The 21,434-nt window shown below is 40.5% G+C and overlaps 1 protein-coding gene across 1 annotated transcript; it reads right to left on the reverse strand.

Annotated features, from left to right (window-relative positions):
• Nucleotides 1–30: 30 nt before the first annotated feature.
• On the reverse strand, nt 31–6,010 carry rab14l (RAB14, member RAS oncogene family, like). The gene is made up of 8 exons (XM_043237477.1): nt 5,864–6,010; nt 3,930–3,988; nt 3,810–3,863; nt 3,095–3,272; nt 2,938–3,004; nt 2,112–2,199; nt 2,013–2,043; nt 31–1,409 (listed from the first exon to the last, which is right to left on the reverse strand). The coding sequence occupies exons 2-8, from the start codon at nt 3,979–3,981 to the stop codon at nt 1,232–1,234; spliced, it is 648 nt and encodes a 215-aa protein (XP_043093412.1). The 5' UTR covers nt 3,982–3,988; nt 5,864–6,010; the 3' UTR covers nt 31–1,231.
• Between the last annotated feature and the right edge of the window lie 15,424 nt (nt 6,011–21,434).

Consider the following 21,434-nt stretch of genomic DNA (forward strand, 5'->3'; position numbering starts at 1 on the left):
TTCCATTCACCCAGACCGAAGCAGAGACGCTTTCCTGTGATAGAGCATTTTTATTGTCATCATTAAAATCAAAATGTCAACATTTTAAAATCACATACACGCATAAACAGATTTTTCAAACGTTAGCACAGCTCCTTCAAAGTTTATACATATGTACTGCTTTTTACTCGCGAGAAGAGGTCGTTCAAACAGTTCAGAAGGACTAGATCAGTCGAGATCTGAGCTCCATCTTTAAGACTTTCTGTAGAATCTGCCTGGCGTCTCTTCGGGCGGAGAGTTTATGAGCGAGGCGTCAGGGCTGTGTTTCATCACCAACAGATACAGCCTTATGTACAGCAGCTGAATCGGATCCCATTTCATATGGTACGTACACTGAGTTAAGACACAGATGCTGCTTCAGAAGAAGCTGTGCGTGATGCTGTTAATATACAAGCCGATGCTCTGATGATTACTGTACAGCCTACACGTCTGGAGCCGTTTCACAGATCAAAACAGTAGCGGTGTTGTAAAACCGTTTGTTGAACTCAAGTTCGAACTGCATGTTGAGCTAGTCGAGATTAAAGAGTGATGGTAATAATATTAAGATGAATGAGTAACAATAAGGCAACACAAAAAAGCGGTGGAGAGGACAGATGAATGGATACTGATATGACGAAGGGGCAAGAATCAGTCTTTCCATAAAGTGTCTTTGATTCATAAAGCTGTCTGAACCAAGCGGACCCTCGCATGTCGACATGCACGTGATTGCGAGCTCGCAACAAGAGACTTTCATTCGGTTTTAAATCTGGGATCAGTGCAACCGCTGTACGTTTACAGATGCATGAATGCAATGCATTATTCCGAGCACCTCCACCTCGCGCCCCTCAGCAGCAGGAGGCGTCTGACCGGAACAGAGCGGTCCTCCTGCCTTGAACGCTTCACAAACTTGAACTTTGGTTCTCAAACGGGTGGAAAAAACGGCAGCAGAAACGCATTCAATATAATCCTGATGCAACCAGGGTCTGTCGAGCTGTAAAATGCGTCAATAAAAAGAAGCTGAACTGAAGTGTGACGTGATGGGAAATGGTTAGTGCGGTCAGAGGATGAAGGGAACGTAAGAACACACCGACCAGAGAGAGTGAGGACGGACAGATGACGAGAGAGAAGGGAATGAGCGCATGTAGCTGTGATCCTCCCCTCTCTGGGACGGCCGAGTGTGTGATGAGGAGGAGGAGGAGGAGGATGAAGGTCATTAACAGCCACACCCTTCTCTCTGCGGCTGTGGTTCGCTGGTGAGCCGCCCGCCCTGCGGCGCCGAGGGTTTGTGCTGTACGCCCGACTCGGCCGCGTTCAGGTCCAGACTGCCATCTTGGATGTTCTGATAGATCTTCTTAGCTGCTTCCAGAAACGCGTCTTCCACGTTCTCTCCTCTGTGAGCACAAACACACGTCAGCATACTCTCACCTGAGATTCACATCTAAAAAAATCTAAACCCAAACTGAACTCATGAGAAAACGCAGTCAAACCGTCATTTATTCAGACAGCTTCAAGATTCGAAAAATGGTGCTAAACTGTGATAAAACAAACTCGATAATGTGAGATAAGAAAGAAAGGTATGTAATGAATTGAATATCAAACAATGCCTCGGTTTGTTCAGTCTGTGGTGGAAAAAGATTGCATCAAAACAACATCAAAACATAATATCTGGTGTCTGAAATATTTCTGAAAGTGATTTAAAAAAACAGGCTAACTGATTCAACTACTAAAGCATGCTAAACACGCTGAGAATATTGAAATGATGTGCTAAAGCGTTATATATCTCAGGTTCAGGTTGGTGGTCACTGCAGAGTTCATCGCCGTCTGAGAGACTCTTGACCTCGAGAGGTGAATAAATCAGCATCCAAACCCATGAGTTTTATCGCTGATTCTTACAGACGTCGTTCTGAGGAGCGGTTTCTGCTAGCGTTGGCTCTATGGATATTCTACTCCATAATTCTACCCTTTTCTTCATAAATGACTGTGACGTCACTCACGTTTTAGCGCTGGCCTCCAGGAACAGCAGACCTGAGAACACAAACGGATCAGGTCAGGGTCATGTGACTCGTCATGTGACCGTCAGACGCGTCTCTCACCGTTCTCTTCGGCGAACTGCTTGGCTTCTTCATACGTGACGTCTCTCTGCGCTTCCAGATCCGCTTTGTTTCCTATGAGAATGATGACCTGCACAAACACAGCCAAACCAAACACTACTTTATTCTTTAAGTACAGTATAACCTTTCACCTGAGAAAATAACGCACGTGTTACTCTCGCGCTTTTAATTCAACTTAAATAGTCTTTAGCACATTAAATATATTAAACTCGATGCAAACAATGAGGTTTGTCTTTATGCGTCAGAGTCACTGGTTTCAGGACGAGGTTGCCAGGTTTTGTGTTCAGTATTTAAATTGTTGTTGCACCAGACAGATGTTTTTGTCTTTTTCACCCTTTAATCAATCCCTTGTGTGTTTACCTGACAAAACATTACCTGCAGTTTATTTTCATAAAAAAAAAAATAACTCTGCATTGAGAAGATGTTTTAATAGTGTCCCTGGAGCACAGAAGCATTATATATATATATATATATATATATATATATATATATATATATATATATATATATATATATATATATAATATATATATATATATATATATTTCTTTTATGCCAAAAATCATGAGGATATTAAGATCATGTTCAATGAAGATATTTTGTAAATGTCCTACCTTAAATATATAAAAATGTAATTTTTGATTAGTAATATGCACTGCTAAGAACAACTCTAAAAGGAGATTATTTCCAAGGTATAGATTGTTTTGCTCCCTCAGATTCTCAGATATTATTATCATATTTCAGATGGCGTGTGAATCTCAATTTAAGCTTGTAATCGTGTGTTTGTGTCCGGACGCTCCGTACTCACAGTGTTGGGGTTGGTGAGGTTCCTGGCGTCGGTCAGCCAGCTGCTGAGGTGGTTATAGGTGCTTCTCCTGCCCCACACACACACACACACACACACACACACAGAGCGTGAGTCTCCTTCCTCACAGCCTCGGCGGGCGTCTGGGTGAGGGATGTACCTGGTGATGTCGTACACCATCAGCGCTCCGGCGGCTCCTCTGTAGTAGCTGCGCGTGACGGCTCTGAAGCGCTCCTGACCCGCCGTGTCCCAGATCTGCAGCTTGATCTTCTGACCGCTCACCTCGATGATCCTGGTGCCGAACTCCACGCCGATGGTGTGCGGACAGTCGGCCATGACTGCTCGGGAAGAACAACAGCAGCTGAGTGAACACCGGACCATCAGAAAACAAAACCAAAAACACGAAGGTGTGCATGCATTAAAAAAAAATAGGATTCTTAGCCAGAAAGAAAACATGCATGAACTATGTCGGAAACGCTTGTGTTGTGCATCAAAAAAGACAGCATGAAAGTCAGCAATCATTCGATCAAAAATGCTGAATGTAAACTAACTAGACGGTGTGTGTCTCGGGGTTCAATTAAACCCAGCTCAGATCAGAACGTGAGGAGGACAGCGTCTGAATCTGACACATGTGACCCACACCTCCCTTCTATCTGAGGAGGAGGATGAAGGAGAGGCAGCGCTTCATTCAGGCGGTCAGTGATGATGCAAGACAACAGTAATAGAAGTAAGAATAAATAAAGGCCAACCAGGTGTGTGACGACGCTTTAAAGCAGCCACACACACACACACACACACACACAGAGGCTGTTTGTTTGGAGCACAAGGCTGGTTTGTTTGGCTCCAGATGCTGATGTTTAAGATGCTGTACTCACACTTCTTCTCGGTGAACTGGTGAAGTAAACAGGACTTCCCCACGCCCATGTCTCCTGAGAACAGAGAGCAGACGTGAGAGGCGTGATAAAACACACCGCGACGGAACACAGCGCACTCACCGATGATGATGTACTTGAAGATGTAGGAGTAGTTGTAGGGTGCAGTGGCCATCGCCGCTCTGAAACACACACACACAAACACACACACAGTTAAACACACACACACACACACACACACACACACACACACACACGTGTCTATTGTTGTAAGGTGACTCTGACCTGCATTAAACACTCATAAACACACAGGACTCATACTGTACTCTATTCAAGTGATCAAGACTCCCGTCAAAAATAAAAAAGGTTTCTATTAAAAATAAAAGTTGCGTGGTTAAAAATTAAAGATTTAAAACGTTTTCTGCAATGTAAACAAATTATAATTAATGCAGATCTTATGTTTAGGACAATATTTGTGTGAAATACAACGATTAGAAAATCTTTAAGCTTAGGACACAAAAACTAAAATCTAGAAATTGATCTCTTAAAGATGTCCAAACAAAGTTCTAAGCAATGCATCACTAATCAACACTTTAGATACATTTATGATAAGACATTTAACAAAGATCTTCCTGTTCTTATTTCTTTTGTCATGTTCATACTTTCATTTAGCAAAAACAATAAATATATGATTTTATAATCTGGAAAAACAGAATACATTTTCACTTTTAAAGGCCACATATGCTTTAGTTATGCCTCATTCAATAATAAATATAAAATGGGATATGGTTAAATTATTATTGTTATTAAAAAAACAGGCAAAATAAGAAATATAATAAAAAATATATAAATTTAAATATATACTTATTTGACAGCACACAATAAATATAAATATTAAAATTAATTTATAAATACAATATAAATACAATACCAGCATAGAAATCTTTTTTCAATAAAATCTTTAGGCTCTTTCTGAATAAGAAAGCATTAATATTCATTTCTGACAGACTTGTCTGAAGTCGGTGAATTAATAAAACAGAGTTATGAAGACTGTGGGCATGAGATGTTGAGGAAACTTTATATTTTCGAGTATTTGTGTAACGTTCCTTTAATACATTAATACAAGAATTACAGGAGAAACTAATTACAAGAAGATTTACAAATCACTTCTGACTGATGCCATTCATTCCTATGTATTTTGAATTATTTCATTAAATATGTCATTATTACAGTGTAATTACACGTTTAGGTACTGAGTAATATTAAGTAACTACATGTACTAATGTAGTAATACACACAGCTACAGTGAGTTTATTCACTATCTTTAAATGATAATAGTGTTATACATATATTCTACATATCTCAGTCAGAAATGGTCCTATCCTAACAAACCAGACATCACTGGAAAGATCATTTATTCAGTTTTCATCATGTATTAATCTACTCGGGTCACGTGTCTTTACATGTTTGTTTTTAAAAGCACTTTCATGTTAGATGAGATTAAGAACGATAGCGTTTCACTGATGAGCTAAAATGAACCACAAGATGATCATAAACCAGCAGCTCGTGAGGGACACACTCACACACACACACACACACACACACACACACACACACACACACACCTTCATCACCATCATCCTCACAGCTATTAAGAGAGCTGATGACTGACAGCAGCCTGACCTGATGGAAACACACACACACACACACACACACACACGTCTAAAATCATGTATTTGAGTGTGTTTGTGTGAAGCTGTCAGATATAAACATGAATGTCAATCACAGCTGAGCGGGAGTCAGATAAACCTGATCAGCACGACACACTCTCACACACACTGATTCACATTCGACACACTCGACTCCACATCTCACGTCTTCTTGTTTTGTACTGATTTGGAGCCGCTAGCGGCTAGTTAGCGCGAGAGGCTAGCGGCTAGCGGCTGACTCGCGCCTCGGGATCGAGTTCGGCGCCGGAAGCACGCGCTCCGCGGAGCAAAGCGCGGGAGAGCGGGGTGTGGGCGCGCGGGACGTGTGTGTGTCAGGTGTGTTCTCACCTGTAGTCGCGCGTGTGTGCTGGGAATCGGTGTGTTCAGATGCTGGTTATCCGGATCCTGGTCAAGATGGCGGCGGCACAAAGACTGACGCGGTTCCGCGGCGCGCCGACGCGCGGCGCCAGAGACTCAGGATCTATTAAAGGAGTCATAACGTGATAAAAACAAACAAACCTCGAGCTTCTTAAGAGGTCCGAGTACAATCAAAACACCCACACCTTCCGCATCTTAAGACGGCTCCTTCTTCTTCTTCTTCTTCTTCTTCTTCTTGGGTTTTATGTTACATCACTATCAGTCTTATTCTCGTATTTGATTCTATTCAGAACTTTCACACAATCTGTTTTGTTAAAAGCTCTGTATAAATAAAAGATTTTAAGGTGTGTGGATCGGGATCATAATCTATCCCTGTATTCTATGATATAAATCGGTGTGAATTCCAGAATAACTCTATTTATTTTGTTAGGTCACATTTCTGTTTTTTAAATCCGTGAAAGTCAGTCCAGTCAGTTTTTCCTTTTTAATCTGTAACCCAAAGCTCTAAAACGACGGGTCTTGGCTGATGACGTCAGTTTGACGGCTTGGGTGGGCGTGACATCATTAACCACGCCCCTCCAACGGTCCAGCGTTCATTACTGAACGAAACGCCCGCTTTTACTACATCCAATCAATTCGCAGTAGAAAAAAACAAGCCACACCCTCTAGTCTTCTCATTTAATATTCTGTTTCTCTCGGAAGTAGTCGCAGTGCGGAAGTAAAATCGATCACAAACTTCCGGTTTACGCGGACATTAAGGTTCTTGTAATGGAGTCTGGGATCGTGTCGGAGGTTTTGTTTTATAAACGAGACACAGTTTTAGAGACTCACACAATGGGTTAAGAAAGATTATTTATCTTACTGTTTCAGAAAACAAGACAAAAATACTAACATAGAAAACCAATTTTAGCATTAAACTTCACTCTTAAAAAGTTGTGTTGGCCTTCATAAAAAATTAAGATGCTTAAAAGTTTCCTCAAAACATTTTTGGTTCTACAGAGAGCCAACTCATCATCTGAAGGACTTTCTTTCGCCTCAAAGAACCTTTTGTGACTCAAAGATGTTAAAGGTTCTTCATGGAAGCTGTGAAAGTAATATTACCTGAAAGCATCAACACTTACTTCTGCTTTTCATTCACTATTCATGTCTCCATCTGCTGGTCAGTCTTCATAAAGAATAATATAATGAATAATAAAAATTCAGGCTGATTTTAAAGAATAAACTGAGCACCTTCATCAGTACTTCTGGACCGGTTCCTAAGAGTACATCTACTGAACTTTTCCTACAGTCTTTTAAAGCAAATATCACCAGGATCCTTCAGACTTTCCTTTATTCAGACGATTTCAGAACAGCTCACAGAATCATAAAGGATGGCTATGTTTCCTTTTAAGTCACTTTTCAGATAAATGATCAGAGCGTGAGCTTCATTCGGGGAAACCTGTCTGGTATAGGAAGATGAAAAGCCGTTTATCGAGCACTTTATCACACCTTCACAGAAAATAAATGACAGTAAATGTGGCGTCATGATCACATTTAGTTACACGACGAGATCACAGGCAGAACAACAACAAAACATCAGTATTTACAAAGATATGTAGTTCACCTGCACTTCATGAGTGTGCCGGACATTATAAACAACATGGAGGTAAAGGGACAGCTCAGACAGGCATTACAATTTGCTATAAATTTAACATAAAAAATGATTTTTTTGCTAAAACAATGATTCTTGGTGATACATGTAATGTAAGTCGATGGGTGCCGTCATTCTGAGAGTCAAAAAGCATATTAGGCATAAAAAATGAGCTCTTCTAAAATAAAACATTGAAAGCATTATTAAATAATAAAAAATATTAAATTAAAAAATGTAATCGTGCAGTGCCCTCATTCATTCTGAGTCTATTTAATCATTCATCATTTAAGCATTTTATTATTAACAATCATCTACGATAATCATTATAACCATGTAGTTATAATATCTTTTATATTATTCATATTTTTGACTGTATTTCAAGGGCTGTTTCATTTCACGTAATATACCATCAGATTAATTTTGTGTTTTCTAACATGTTTTTTGCCTCTCACAGTGACGGCACCCGTTGACTTGCATGTTACGAATCACCAAAGGGCCACGATTTAGGCTAAAAATGCATTTTACTGTTTTTATTGGAGAACGACCGTCACCCCGTCACGAAAGGAGGTGATGAGTAAATTAACAGCAAACAGTCCTCTTTCTGTGAACTGTCCCTTTAACAAGAACACCATCTTCATTAAACCCGCTGGGTTCGGTTCAGATTCTCTTTCATGGTCATGTATTTGTGATGTATTTACACACACGACAGGTCTGTAAGGTACAGTGATACCCAGAAGAACGTAACTCACCCTCAGAAAAACACAATCGTTCACAGGATCCCATGAACACAAATAAAAACGTGAAGAAAGATGCATCACTTCAGTGCTGTTTGTGGTGTATTTTCTGCCTGATATTCTCTTTCTCAGAGTTCATCGAGCGGTGGACAGGGCCGGGACAATAAATCAATACATCACGATCTGTGCATTGATTCGGAGGTTTCCTGAATGTGGAGTGATCGATTCTGAGCGGTCAAATATTCTCGCACCGGGGCTTTTATGACGTGAGATTAATGTGAGCACAGCCCACTGTGAAAATAATTCACTTTAATTCACCTTTTCAAACCGTGCGATTATTTTAGGAACGAGAAACATGTTCTTACTTAGTATTTTTGTTTTGTTTTCTAGTATAAATATCTAAAAACCCTTGTATTTAGTTTACAAGTAAGATATTAAGTCTCGCTTTCCAAACGAAGAAAAAGAACAAGAAAAGAAATCTGCCAAAGGGGCCAAAAATATTCTCTTTTAGATAACTGTAGATTATTTTTCTTACCCCAGTGGGAGATATATATAGCAAAAACAGTTTTTTGGAAAACAAGATCTGGTCCCGGTTTCTCAGACAGGGTTTAACTCAAACCAGGACTAGGCCGTAACTCACTTTTATAAACATGCCTAAGACTAAACTTAAGACGAAACAAAGGCACTGACGTGTTTTCAGATCAGTCAGCACGAGTTTCTTCCAGTTTAGTCTAGGATTAGGTTTAAGCCTTTTCTGTGAACCCAGGGGTTAATAAATGTATACTAGACAACAATACAAAAACACGAAGAGGAGCATTCCCAGCCGAGCGGAGAGCAGGCTCAGACTCCCGGCCGGACGGCGGGCTCAGCAGCAGATGTGTGTGAGCGCGAGCAGCAGCAGGAGTGTGTGTCGCACCGGAGCGCGGGGAAGGGCTGTGTTGCACAGGTCCGAGTCGCAGCAGTGGATGGAGACTCCGGGCAGCTCCTGCTGCTGACAGTGACGAGACGTAGCACAGCCGCTGGTGAGGACCATGCCCAGCGCCGCTGCACACACACACACACACACACACACAGATTCAGAAAACAGAAAGCAGACTACGTATTAGATTGTAAATGTGTATTCCAGAGCAAGCTCCCCAGCGCTGCGTGTCAGTCACAGTCTCTTCTGATCTGCTGCTTCACTGGAGCTGAAGACTCCAGGATAATTAACCTCATTAGTGACGAGGCTCAGGGACCGCATCCGAGCTGTTTGTGTCACCATGAATCAAACTCCGCTGACCTTGTTTTAGGCCAAACCGCTGAAATAGTAGGCAGCTCACAAAAATACGTCGTCGGTTTTTTTTCAGCTGCTTCTGCGAGTTTTCAAAACGCTGCCTCTTTTATTCTAAACCTTACGTGAAAATCTAAGAACGCCTCACGACTCCTGAAGACATTACTCCTGTTAGATTAGTGTTTGTTGCAGAGATTCACCAAAAAAAAAAGAAATGAGTCAAAGTGTCTGGTTTTGTGACAAGAGTGTGTGTGTGTCTGTGTGTGTGTGTGTGTGTGTGTGTGTGTGTGTGTGTGTGTGTGTGTGTGTGTGTGTGTGTCTGTGTGTGTGTGTGTGTGTGTGTGTGTGTGTGTGTGTGTGTGTGTGTGTGTGTGTGTGTGTGTGTGTGTGTGTGTGTGTGTGTGTGTGTGTGTGTGTGTGTGTGTGTGTGTGTGTGTGTGTGTGTGTGTGTGTGTGTGTGTGTGTGTGTGTGTGTGTGTGTGTGTGTGTGTGTGTGTGTGTGTGTGTGTATCTGTGTGTCTGTGTGTGTGTGTGTGTGTGTGTGTGTGTGTGTGTGTGTGTTTGCAGATGAAACATTTCTGAATGCTCTCTAATGTCCAAACATAGTTTAAAATCTTTTTTTCTAAGTGAACTCCCTATTAATTAGTTGTATGTTAACATGTATATTACTGTTATATTGGCTGCTCAAAGCACCTATTAATGTTTTATTCTGCATGACCATGTTTTACTTCTTACCCCTTAACTACCTTACTAATTGTTAATAAGCAGGAAATTAAGTTTTTCTCAGCTGAAATCAAATATTTGACGATCTAGTTCATTGCCACTTGCAAAAAGAAAAAGTGATGATTTAAGAAAATGATTTAGTACTTGTGGTTTAGCCGTCTGTGCTCAGGTTCATCTGGAGGTTTGTATAGTATGCTGAACTTTCATATTTAATACGATTCAATTTTTTTGTGGATAACTCCTCAACAGTCTGGAGGTGCTGGGATCATCAACCCTACAGAGAATGGATGGATGGTAGTTTAGTTGCAGTTCTTGTTCAGAGATGACGAGATCAAACTATCAGCATTTTAGCAGCAGAAGAGAAGGACGGTCCAGAGATTAAAGCGTCTCTGCTGACGGCTGTCTTCAGCAGCTCAGAGTTCTCCTGAGCCGGTGGAAAGCAGCGCTGCGTCAGCGTTTGTTCTCGCCGTCAGGAGATTGACGTGAACGTCAGCACGCTTCGTTATCGACGCGCTTTCGTGTTTGAGCCGCGGCTGAGCCGCCCGAGTGATAACAGACTGATGTGTTTCTGAGCAGACAAAACCTGCTTCAACTTTAAAAGCTTTTGTCGTCTGCCTTAAAGAGGTCATGAACTGAGGAACCCAAAATCCCAGGTCATTGCACTGTAAGCTCATCCTGGACGTTTCAGAGCGGTCTTATTAGTCTAAAAACAGATGTTTTGCTCCATCGCCGACACGTTTCATCCCGGAGCAGTTATCATTTTCATTCTGTTTAAATGCATTCGTGCCCACACATACATGCAAATATTGAAAATGTAAGATTATTATTGTGTAGGCTACATAAATATGTCTACATGTCACTGCACGTGTCAGAATTAGGTTTGCAAATTCTTCCGTGTGAATACGAAAAAATGGCTTTTAAATGGAAGATAAGACTCTGATTGGTTTATTGCACACAATGCCCAAAACACAGCCATTAATCATTAAGAGAATGCGCTTTAGAGCCAGTGATGTAATAAAGTGGATAAGCTCCGCCTCCACAGAAGAAGAACAACTCCTGCATGTTTAACCCCGCCCACCAACGGCCGCTGCTTATTTAGCCCCGCCCTCATTACAGCATATTTAGCCCACGCCCACCAGTTCTACGCTGTTTAGTTTTAATAGAGGTGAACTCTCAGATCTATGCAAAAAACAAACCATAAGTGATCCGTGCGGAAAGAGTAACTGAACATTACTTCTAGTGAAAAAATCCCTTTAGAGAACAGAACAAAACAAAAGAGAGGCAGTTCATGACCTCTGAAGTCTGTAAGTCACTGCGTTGTAAAAAAATTTTGGATAGTTTGAATACTTTGAGTTCATTTTTTTTGTACAGTGAGCGATCTGAACACATGATCACCCCAGATTAATAATACAGAGTGAGGTTTATATTTGCTAATTCTTTGTGCAGATGTCAGTTATATCTGAGGTCATTTCCTGTTGAGCGCCCGAAGAATAGCAGAAGATTAAATTTGTGTAATCTTTGAATATGTGGGTCAGTGCTGGTTCACAAACAAGCTGAGGATGCTGCTGAGATGCTGAAGGTGACTCACTGCTCTCGGTCTTGATGCAGAAGCGGTGCTTGAAGCCCTTGTGTGAGTGTGTGCACGTGATGACCTCTGGGTTCGTGCAGCCCACGTCCACATACTTCTGACCGTGGAAGACATTACAGCCGTAACACTGCAGGCCGGACACTGAGAGGAGAAGCCCACCGTCACCATCGTCATCATCGTCATCATCACATTCATCATCACATTCACCATCGTCATCATCACATTCACCATCATCATCATCACATTCATCATCATCATCATCATCACATTCACCATCATCATCATCATCATCATCACCTTCATCACCTTCATCATCATTACCATCATCACCATCATCATCATCTCATTCATCATCATCATCATTACCATCATCACCATCATCATCATCATCATTCATCATCATCATCATTACCATCATCATCATCATCATCATCATCACATTCATCATCACATTCATCATCATCATCATCACATTCATCATCATCATCATCATTCATCATCATCATCACCATCATCATCATCACCATCATCATCATCATCATCATCATTCATCATCATCACCATCATCATCATCATCACATTCATCATCATCATCATTACCATCATCACCATCATCATCATCATCATCATCATCATCATCATCATCATCATTCACCATCATCATCATCATCATCATCATCATAATCATCACATTCACCATCATCATCATCATATTCATCATCATCATCATCATCATCATCATCATCACATTCATCATCATCATCATCATCATCATCATCATCACATTCACCATCATCATCATCATCATCATCATCATCATCATCACCATCATCACATCATCATTACCATCATCATCATCATCATCATCATCATCATCATCACATTCATCACCATCTCATCATCATCACATTCATCATCATCATCACCATCATCATCATCACCTTCATCATCATCATCACATTCATTCATCATCATCATCACCATCACCTTCATCATCAGCACAGTCTGGAAGTCATGTGATATCCTCACCTGACTGCACTCATAAAATCAGTTTAAAAACATTTACCAACTTCAAATCAATAATAATGTTTAATATTTAGGAACTGAATAAAATCAATAAATGTAATCATTTTGAGGTTACCACTTCAGATATCTTTGATGTTTTCTTCAGTTGTTGATTTAGCAATATTAAATATTAAGCCAAAACATTTTCATAAAATTCTAATTCTTTTCAATGCATTCTCCTTAGTTTGTGTCATGTTTTTACTATTACAAGCTTTTTTTTTTTAACTGGGATCAGTCTACACCCTGAACACACGTGTTTATGGATCTAAAGCAGTCCGTATTCATCTAAACATCCAAAACATAACTTTGATTACTGATCCATTTCATTGCAGGGGACTTCATCAGATCTCAGAACAAAAACATCAATCTTTCACTAAAGAAGCACCCCACGTGATGTGTTTATGAAAAATGTAAATAACTGAGGAAAAAAGATTACAGAAAATCCAAAACTAACATTCATTAAAATTTCATTCCGATAGATTTTGATATGCATAATAAATATATGTTATGAGGACGAGATGTCCCCGTTCTGGGCCTGGTGAAACAACCCACAATCAACAGAGAGATCTACAGAAGTACTGTATTCACTCGTTTTATACTGCTTACCTTTCAAGTGCTAATAAATATCTAAATATCTCATCTAATATTTAATTGAATATATAATCATTTGAAAGAAACGAGATATACTCAAATCATAAAACATTATAAAAGATTGTTTTGTTACGTTTGCAACATTACAATTAATAATCATGTGTGTTTATGTCCATCTTAATATTAGTGCTGTCAAATGATTAATCACATCCCAACCCAAAGCTTTTGTAAACATCAATTATGTGTGTACTGTATATATATATATATATATATATATATATATATATATATATATATATATATATATATATATATATATATAAATAAAATGGATTTTACCATTGTATTTTATGTTATAGAATTAAATATGAAATATTTTGACCTTATTTGAGGTGTTGCTAAAATGACTGTATTATAGTGACATGAAATAAACTCATAGCTCTGATCAAACAGATAAACGCTTGTTTAAAACGTCCGCTTTGTGTACGATCACATCTCCTGTGTTCTTTTAGTGACGCATTCAGAGGTAGAGCAGCAGTCAGACTCATTTATGGATTTATTCATCATAAGAGCATCTTTTGCCGATGCAGAGAATGATCCGGGCCGCTCGGAACGTTAAATAGCCAAAAAAGCAAACGCTCCGGGCCAGATTTCAGACGCCCAGTAATCCCAGCAAATGCTCTTATGAAAATCACTTCAATAAAAGTCTGTTGAAATGAGTGTGAAACCCTGGGGAGCCCACGAGCGTGTGTGTGTGTCTGTGTGGGTGTGTGTGTGTGTGTGTGTGTGAGTGTGTGTGTGTGTGTGTGTGTTTGCATGTGTGTGTGTCTGTGTGCATGTGTGTGTGTGTGTCTGTGTGTTTGTGCTGTGTGTGTGTGTGTGTGTGTGTGTGTGTGTGTGTGTGTGTGTGTGTGTGTGTGTGTGTGTGTGTGTGTGTGTGTGTGAGTGTGTGTGTGTGTGTGTGTGTTTGCATGTGTGTGTGTGTGTGTGCGCGTGTGTGTGTGTGTGTGTGTGTGTGTGTGTGTGTGTGTGTGTCTGTGTGCATGTGTGTGTGTGTGTGTGTGTGAGTCTGTGTGTCTATGTGTGTGTGTGTGAGTGTGTGTGTGTGTGTGTGTGTGTGTGTGTGTGCATGTGTGTGTGTGTGTGTGTGTGTGTGTGAGTCTGTGTGTCTATGTGTGTGTGTGTGTGTGTGTGTGTGTGTGTGTGTGTGTTTTCAGGTGCACATAATGATCATGTGTTTATGGATTTGACCTATTAAATGTAAGCATCAGTCAGAATTAGTCCTAGTTCATTAAGGCTCTGTAATAATACAGATAATAATCAGCTGACAGCGTTACAGTACAACATGAAAGTCAATCATCAATAGAGCATAATCCATTCATTCCTTTTGAAAACATCTAACCATCCCATGATGATTCATTTTCATCAAAGCCTATATTAACAAACGCCTCTGTTTGTTATCTTGATCGAAAGCATTGCAATAAGAATCCTGTTTCTGTTAAATCTGCTGTTTTTAAGCATATTTACACCATTATTTTTTAGGCATTACGTGTGAAATACATTATGAGACTGTTTAAGCACACACACACACACACACATTATAATTTAGCTCTAAATGAGGAGATAGACTAATTAGCTAATTATGATCCCAATGCAACCTAGGACTATATTTGCATAAAAAAAATAAAGAAAACTATTTTTAGTTTATGCTCATGAATCGTTTTTCCAAGTGTATATTTGTCCCTGAAGCGAGGTTCAGTCAGATTCAGCTCACCTCTGAACACACACACACACACACACACACTCACACACTCACACACACACACACACACACACTCACACACTCACACACACACACACACACACACACACTCACACACACACACACACACACACACACACACACACACACACACACACTCACACACACACACACACACACACACACACACACACACACACACACTCACACACTCACACACACACACACACACACACACACACACACACACACACACACACACACACACACACACACATACACACACACACACTCTGTATTCTATGGAAACATTCTATAGCCGTAATGGTTTTATAAACTCTGTGCTGTTGCCTAAACTTTCAGCTATTTTCAAAAACTTCATTCTGTATCATTCATAAGCTTGTTTCCACATGTCATGGTATTACTGGTGTTTCTATCCTCGAGAGGACATTTGATGCCCATACCGTGATAAACACCACACACACACGCACACACACACACACACGCACACACACACACACACACACACACACACACACACACACACACACACACACACACTCACCCTGTGTGGAGAGCAGCGCGGATAAAGTGAGTCCGAGCCCGTAGAGCAGCAGCGCGTGTGAAGTCATCAGTGTCCGTCTGTCCTCTGTACAGATCTCCAGGACTCCTCAAGACTCCTCAAGACTCCTCAAGACTCCTCAGGAGACAGCATCTCCTCCTGCAGCCGTCTGCGCGCCTGGAGACGCGTCTGGAGGAGGAGGAGAGCGCCTTCCTCCTGCTCTCTCTCTCTCTGCTCTGTGTGTGTGTGTGTGTGTGTGTGTGTGTGAGAGAGAGAGAGAGATCAGAGGCTGATGATGATCACACTAATGTGTGTGTGTGTGTGTGTGTGTTTGTTCTTTCTACTTTCGTTTAGCAGAGACATTCTATCTAATCAAGAATTATAAAGTAAATCCTTTCTTAGAGTCTGTAATGCTGTGGATAAGGCAGCTTTGCCGTAAGCCTCCGCTCTCCAGAGCAACATATGGTCTCTCTCTCTGATATTGAGAGATATATTTACACAACTCACGACATATTTCAAATATCAGGGCTTTGGCTTCTTCTAAACGGGTCACCGAGTCTCAGCGCGATCAGTCCGGTCTCACGAACCCTTTCTGCGCGTGTTTAGCGTGCTATTTATACGCAGAGACTGACTTCGGCTCGCGCGTGATCGTGCGCGCATCTGACGCGCGCGCGCTGCCTTCGACCTCGCCGTTACGTGTCGCGTGCACGTCGAGTCAGTTTCAGAGAATAAATCGTACGAGACGTAGAAACACCAAACTGAAACGAAATTTGAACAAATTTGAACGTTAAAGCTACTTAACTTAAATATTAGTTTCAAATGATTCTGACTACAGCGGTGTTCTCACGGCGTTTAGTTTGACGACAGGGTACGAATTTCTTTACGGCAGCAAAGATCGACTGTAGTTACGACAGTGGTCTTTATGAGGGGGCTTGAAAGTCACAAAACTACATACAGAACTGCTCTTTTTTAAAAAATGTATATGCATAACATGTGCACACATATATTGAATTACTACATAGTGAAAGAAAGGTTTTCTTTGGCACTGATGAAGCTTAACTTAAGTTTTCGTTGCACAAAAGTGGAAAAAGTTCTACAAATAGTTGAAATGTTTTCCCTATTGGTCCTGAAACGTCTTCTAGGGCTGCTTCTGGAAGCTTTATTTGTAAACTTTACGTGTTTAGAGTTTCATCGAACTGAAGCTAAATGTAAAGTTGACATTCGTGAGGATTCAGCACAGAACCAGACGCTGCTCAGAATCCGTCAGATTTCTCCAGACGGTTGACTCTCTGTGGTTTCGCAGACGCTTGACCCTTCTTTTCTCTTTCAACGCTGGGCTTTTCAGATGCAAAGCTGATTCTGTGGAAGCGATCTGGAACGTGATTCACAGTAATCACTTAGTGAAATCAAAATGGACAGCAGATTGAGGATTGTCCGCGTCAGGTTCAAAGCCTAAAACCTCGCATCTATTGTCCGACTCCTGCCAAAGGAACAAGAGGAGAACATGTTCATGAGAAAACAGACCAACAATGAAGAGCCAATCAGACAGTTCCTGAGTATTTAAAATAAATACTAACTGGGCCATTCACTCGATTTAACCCAGAATCTCAGTTTCCCAGCTATGAATGGTTAGGTTAGTGATATTAAATAATACTTTTGAATAAAACCAGTTCATTTAGATGCTACTGTTTTTAGTGCAGATGAGATACAGGAGGATGAATTGAACTCAAAATTACGTGCTTTCATTTTAATTGTTAATAAGTAAACATTAAGTGTAAAAACTACGCATTTAAGTATTTCGATTCAAGCATTCGGGAATTTTAAAGTATGAGACCTGAACAGAGAGCTGCTGGAAACGTGTTCAGATGCATGAAGCTGTAATAATAACAGTATTATTGTAATCAACATTTAAGTGGGATTCATCTGTTATGACACGTATTCATCTGAAAGAAGAAAGTCATGTACATCAGGCTTGAGATCGAGTAAACCATGTGCTAATCTTAGTTTACAGTACAGCACTTACAGTATGTTACAGTATGTTACAGTATGTTACAGTATGTTAGTTTACAGTATAGTTTTCTTCGTCTGCTTATGTTTTCAAAGCTGCACACAAAATACGAGATGCCTCACGTCTCTTGCTGAAGGAAGCACCGCATTCGAAATATCACAGAGATATCTCAGAAGCAAACATTTGCGAACACCTTTGCTGTAATATTAATTCCCGCTTTAGACTTGTGTGTGTTACAGAGAGAAGTGTGTGTCGAGAGTCAAAGGCAGGTAATTAGTGTCAGAAACTGTGTGACGAGAGAAGAGCTGGAAAGAAAAGTGTGTGTGTGTGTGTGTGTGAGTGTGTGTGTGTGTGTGTCTGTGTGTGTGTGTGTCTGTGTGTGTGTGTGTGTGTGTGTCTGTGTGTGTGTGTGTGTGTGTGTCTGTGTGTGTGTGTGTGTGTGTGTGTGTGTGTGTGTGTGTGTGTGTGTGTGTGTGTGTGTCTGTGTGTGTGTGTGTGTCTGTGTCTGTGTCTGTGTGTGTGTGTGTGTGTGTGTGTCTGTGTGTGTGTGTGTGTGTGTGTGTGTGTGTGTGTGTGTGTGTGTGTGTGTGTGTGTGTGTGTGTGTGTGTGTGTGTGTGTGTGTGTGTGTGTGTGTGTGTGTGTGTGTGTGTGTGTGTGTGTGTGTGTGTGTGTGTGTGTGTGTGTGTGTGTGTGTGTGTGTGTGTGTGTGTGTGTGTGTGTGTGTGTGTGTGTGTGTGTGTGTGTGTGTGTGTGTGTGTGTGTGTGTGTGTGTGTGTGTGTGTGTGTGTGTGTGTGTGTGTGTGTGTGTGTGTGTGTGTGTGTGTGTGTGTGTGTGTGTGTGTGTGTGTGTGTGTGTGTGTGTGTGTGTGTGTGTGTGTGTGTGTGTGTGTGTGTGTGTGTGTGTGTGTGTGTGTGTGTGTGTGCGTGTGTGTGTGTGTGTGTGTGTGTGTGTGCGTGTGTGCGTGTGTGTGTGTGTGTGTGCGTGTGTGTGTGTGTGTGTGTGTGTGTGTGTGTGTGTTGTCCGGTTTTCCTCATTGTTATAGTTCTAATAGCTTTTTCAAAAGTACTGTAATGTTTTATTTTTTGTTAATGAACACACCAGGCTCGTTGTAACGTCCAGAGATGATGATAATAATAAAGACTCACAGCAGAAAGTCTCTCTCATGTTAATTGGACGCTCTGTTTTAACTTAAGTCAGTGCCATCGGCCTGAGCTTTTAAGAGCTGAAGATTAATTATTAATCTGACACAGATATGACGGGGTAATATTTAAACATGAACATTTACAGCTTAGCTCCACGATCCACTCAATAATCTTTGATTTCTCTCGATGTCTGGAGGAGTCCTGAAGTCTCGAGTCTTCGTGGGGTTCCTGCACACGTCAGACTAAAACCAGCGGCTTGATCCTCTGAATATAATATAATCCTCAGGATATGCTGCGGCTCGCAGTGAGACGTGTTCAGATGGAGCCGCTGATTCGTGTTTACTCACTTGAAAGAGAATAAGAAACTCGTTTCTGGTGCCAGTTTAGATGAAATTAGGTCAGAGCCCAGAAGAAATCAGCCGCCTTTTGTAATTTATGCTGTCAGATTTAAGACGAACACAAACACGGCTGTATTTGTAGAAATAGACAGAAACACACTGTAAGGGTCAATGTCTTACATTTCTCTTTCATGACCAAAAGTAGGATATTAAATAAAGATCGCGTCTCGTGAAGATATTTTGTAAACGTCCTACCATAAATATATCAAAACTCCATTTTTGATTAGTAAGATGTGTTCGGACAGCCGGGCGGTGATGGTAGTCTAGTAGTTATATCTCGGCCGTTTATGGAAAAGCTTTTTATTCAGCTCTCAGCTGTGCTCCGGGCCTCAGGGATGATGGAGAAGTGTCTCTGCGATCACGGCGAGCTTTATCACAAACAGCAGCTCGGTGAAAGTAATAGACGTGGACGGGGGATTACGGCTGAGGTCAGGACTCTGTCATGAGCGCAGGTCAGTCCGGCACACGGGAGCCAGATGAGAACAATCTCCTGATGTGTTTTCAAATCTCTGTTTAATCGTGCGCCGGGAGCGAAGCCAGGGATTTGAGCTGCGTTTCCTGCGCTCCACCAGCACTGTTGATTACAGACTCTGTGCTGCTTCATTCACAGAAAACACCTCTGTTTTATCAGGCGTCTCTGAGCAGAGATCACGCTGCTTCTGATGATCAGAAGATTAAACGTGTTTCAGACACTTACAGCCGGATTAAAGTTAAAATGCAGGAAATCTTGATTCATTAATGAGAAACATCTACATAGAAGCACAGATGCATTATACACTTTACTTTATGAACTATTATTAAGTAGAGGTCTCCTTTCATTAAGATATGTTGTTGATGTCTCACCTTATATGTATCAGACTTCATTTTTTCGATTAGTGTGCAAACTTTAAAGATGATTTTCTTCGATGTTCTCATCCAGATATTGTTCTGAAAAACCCTACAGCGGTGGAAAGAACATTTCTCCAGCTTTCAGATGATAAAAAGTAAAGACTTAAGGGTTTGTGATCAAAACAAAAGGGATGAAGACACTCGTGATGTGAAGTAGAACACAGAGCAGATATAACGGTATAATCTTTAAGAGATTTAGTCTGCAGCCCTGACGACAACATACAGACTAAAGTGATAAAAACACTAATTCTGTCATCATTTATTATGTTTTTTGCTGAACACAGAATGCTGGAAACAAACAGCTGACTTCTATGGTTTTCTTCCTGTCTACCGTCAGCTGTTTAGATCCAGTCCTTATAAAGATCATCGCAAGACGTTGATATTTGGTTAGATTTTGGTTGCGACGTCAGGTGAACAAAATTCTACCTAAATTCTATGTTTAGCGTCGGTGATAATAATCGTTGTTTTTGTGTCGCGTGACCGAAGTCGAATACTAACCTCAACCTGATTTTCATTTTCAACCGAAATGCAACGTCTGTCCAACGTTAGTCTGACGTTTAGTAGACGTCCGCTGTCTGTGAGCCGAGGAGAGATGATGCTGACCATCGACCAGAACTAACAAACGTATTTAAAAAGTCGTTTAAAATGAAGACTATTATTGGAAGTTATTTGTCGCTCTTTAAACATTTAAATTTCATTAAAGCCTTCATTTATACATTTATTGGGCAATATGAGACATTAATATGAGATCTGTTGGTCTGGCAGATTATTTACTTAATAATTAAATTATATAATAGTAAGTAAATAAGTAAATTATACCACAAATTAATTAATTTTAGGCCTTGGGCTAATTTAACTGGTTTAATAAAGCATTTTTTTTTTAAATAGCCTACTGAATCTGATTCCGAAAGAGTTTTATTGCCAGGTACGAGGAATTCGTTAATAACGATAATAAAAAAAGATTAAAAATAAAGCACATAAATAGCAAATAACAATATAGGCCTACAACAAAAATCTAAAGAATAAAAATACAAAATATACAGTATTTATGTGTACAGATGTGCCATGTACAAATGCAAGGAAATATAAAATAAGTATAAATGTATAAATACAGTATCTGCATGTAAGAAATATGTATTGCTCTGTTTTTGGCGCCACCGTGCGGCGGCGTCTCGCGC

This window comes from Puntigrus tetrazona, chromosome 4 (genome assembly GCF_018831695.1).
Source record: "Puntigrus tetrazona isolate hp1 chromosome 4, ASM1883169v1, whole genome shotgun sequence".
NCBI lineage: Eukaryota > Metazoa > Chordata > Actinopteri > Cypriniformes > Cyprinidae > Puntigrus > Puntigrus tetrazona.

Excerpts from the sequence above, each read along its gene's own strand:
- rab14l (XM_043237477.1), bottom strand. The coding sequence starts at position 3,981 with ATGGCCACTGCACCCTACAACTACTCCTACATCTTCAAGTACATCATC. Across the intron at positions 3,864-3,929 it reads CTTCAAGTACATCATCATCG|GAGACATGGGCGTGGGGAAG; the intron begins GTGAGTGCGCTG and ends CTCTGTTCTCAG. Across the intron at positions 3,005-3,094 it reads ATGGTGTACGACATCACCAG|GAGAAGCACCTATAACCACC; the intron begins GTACATCCCTCA and ends TGTGTGGGGCAG.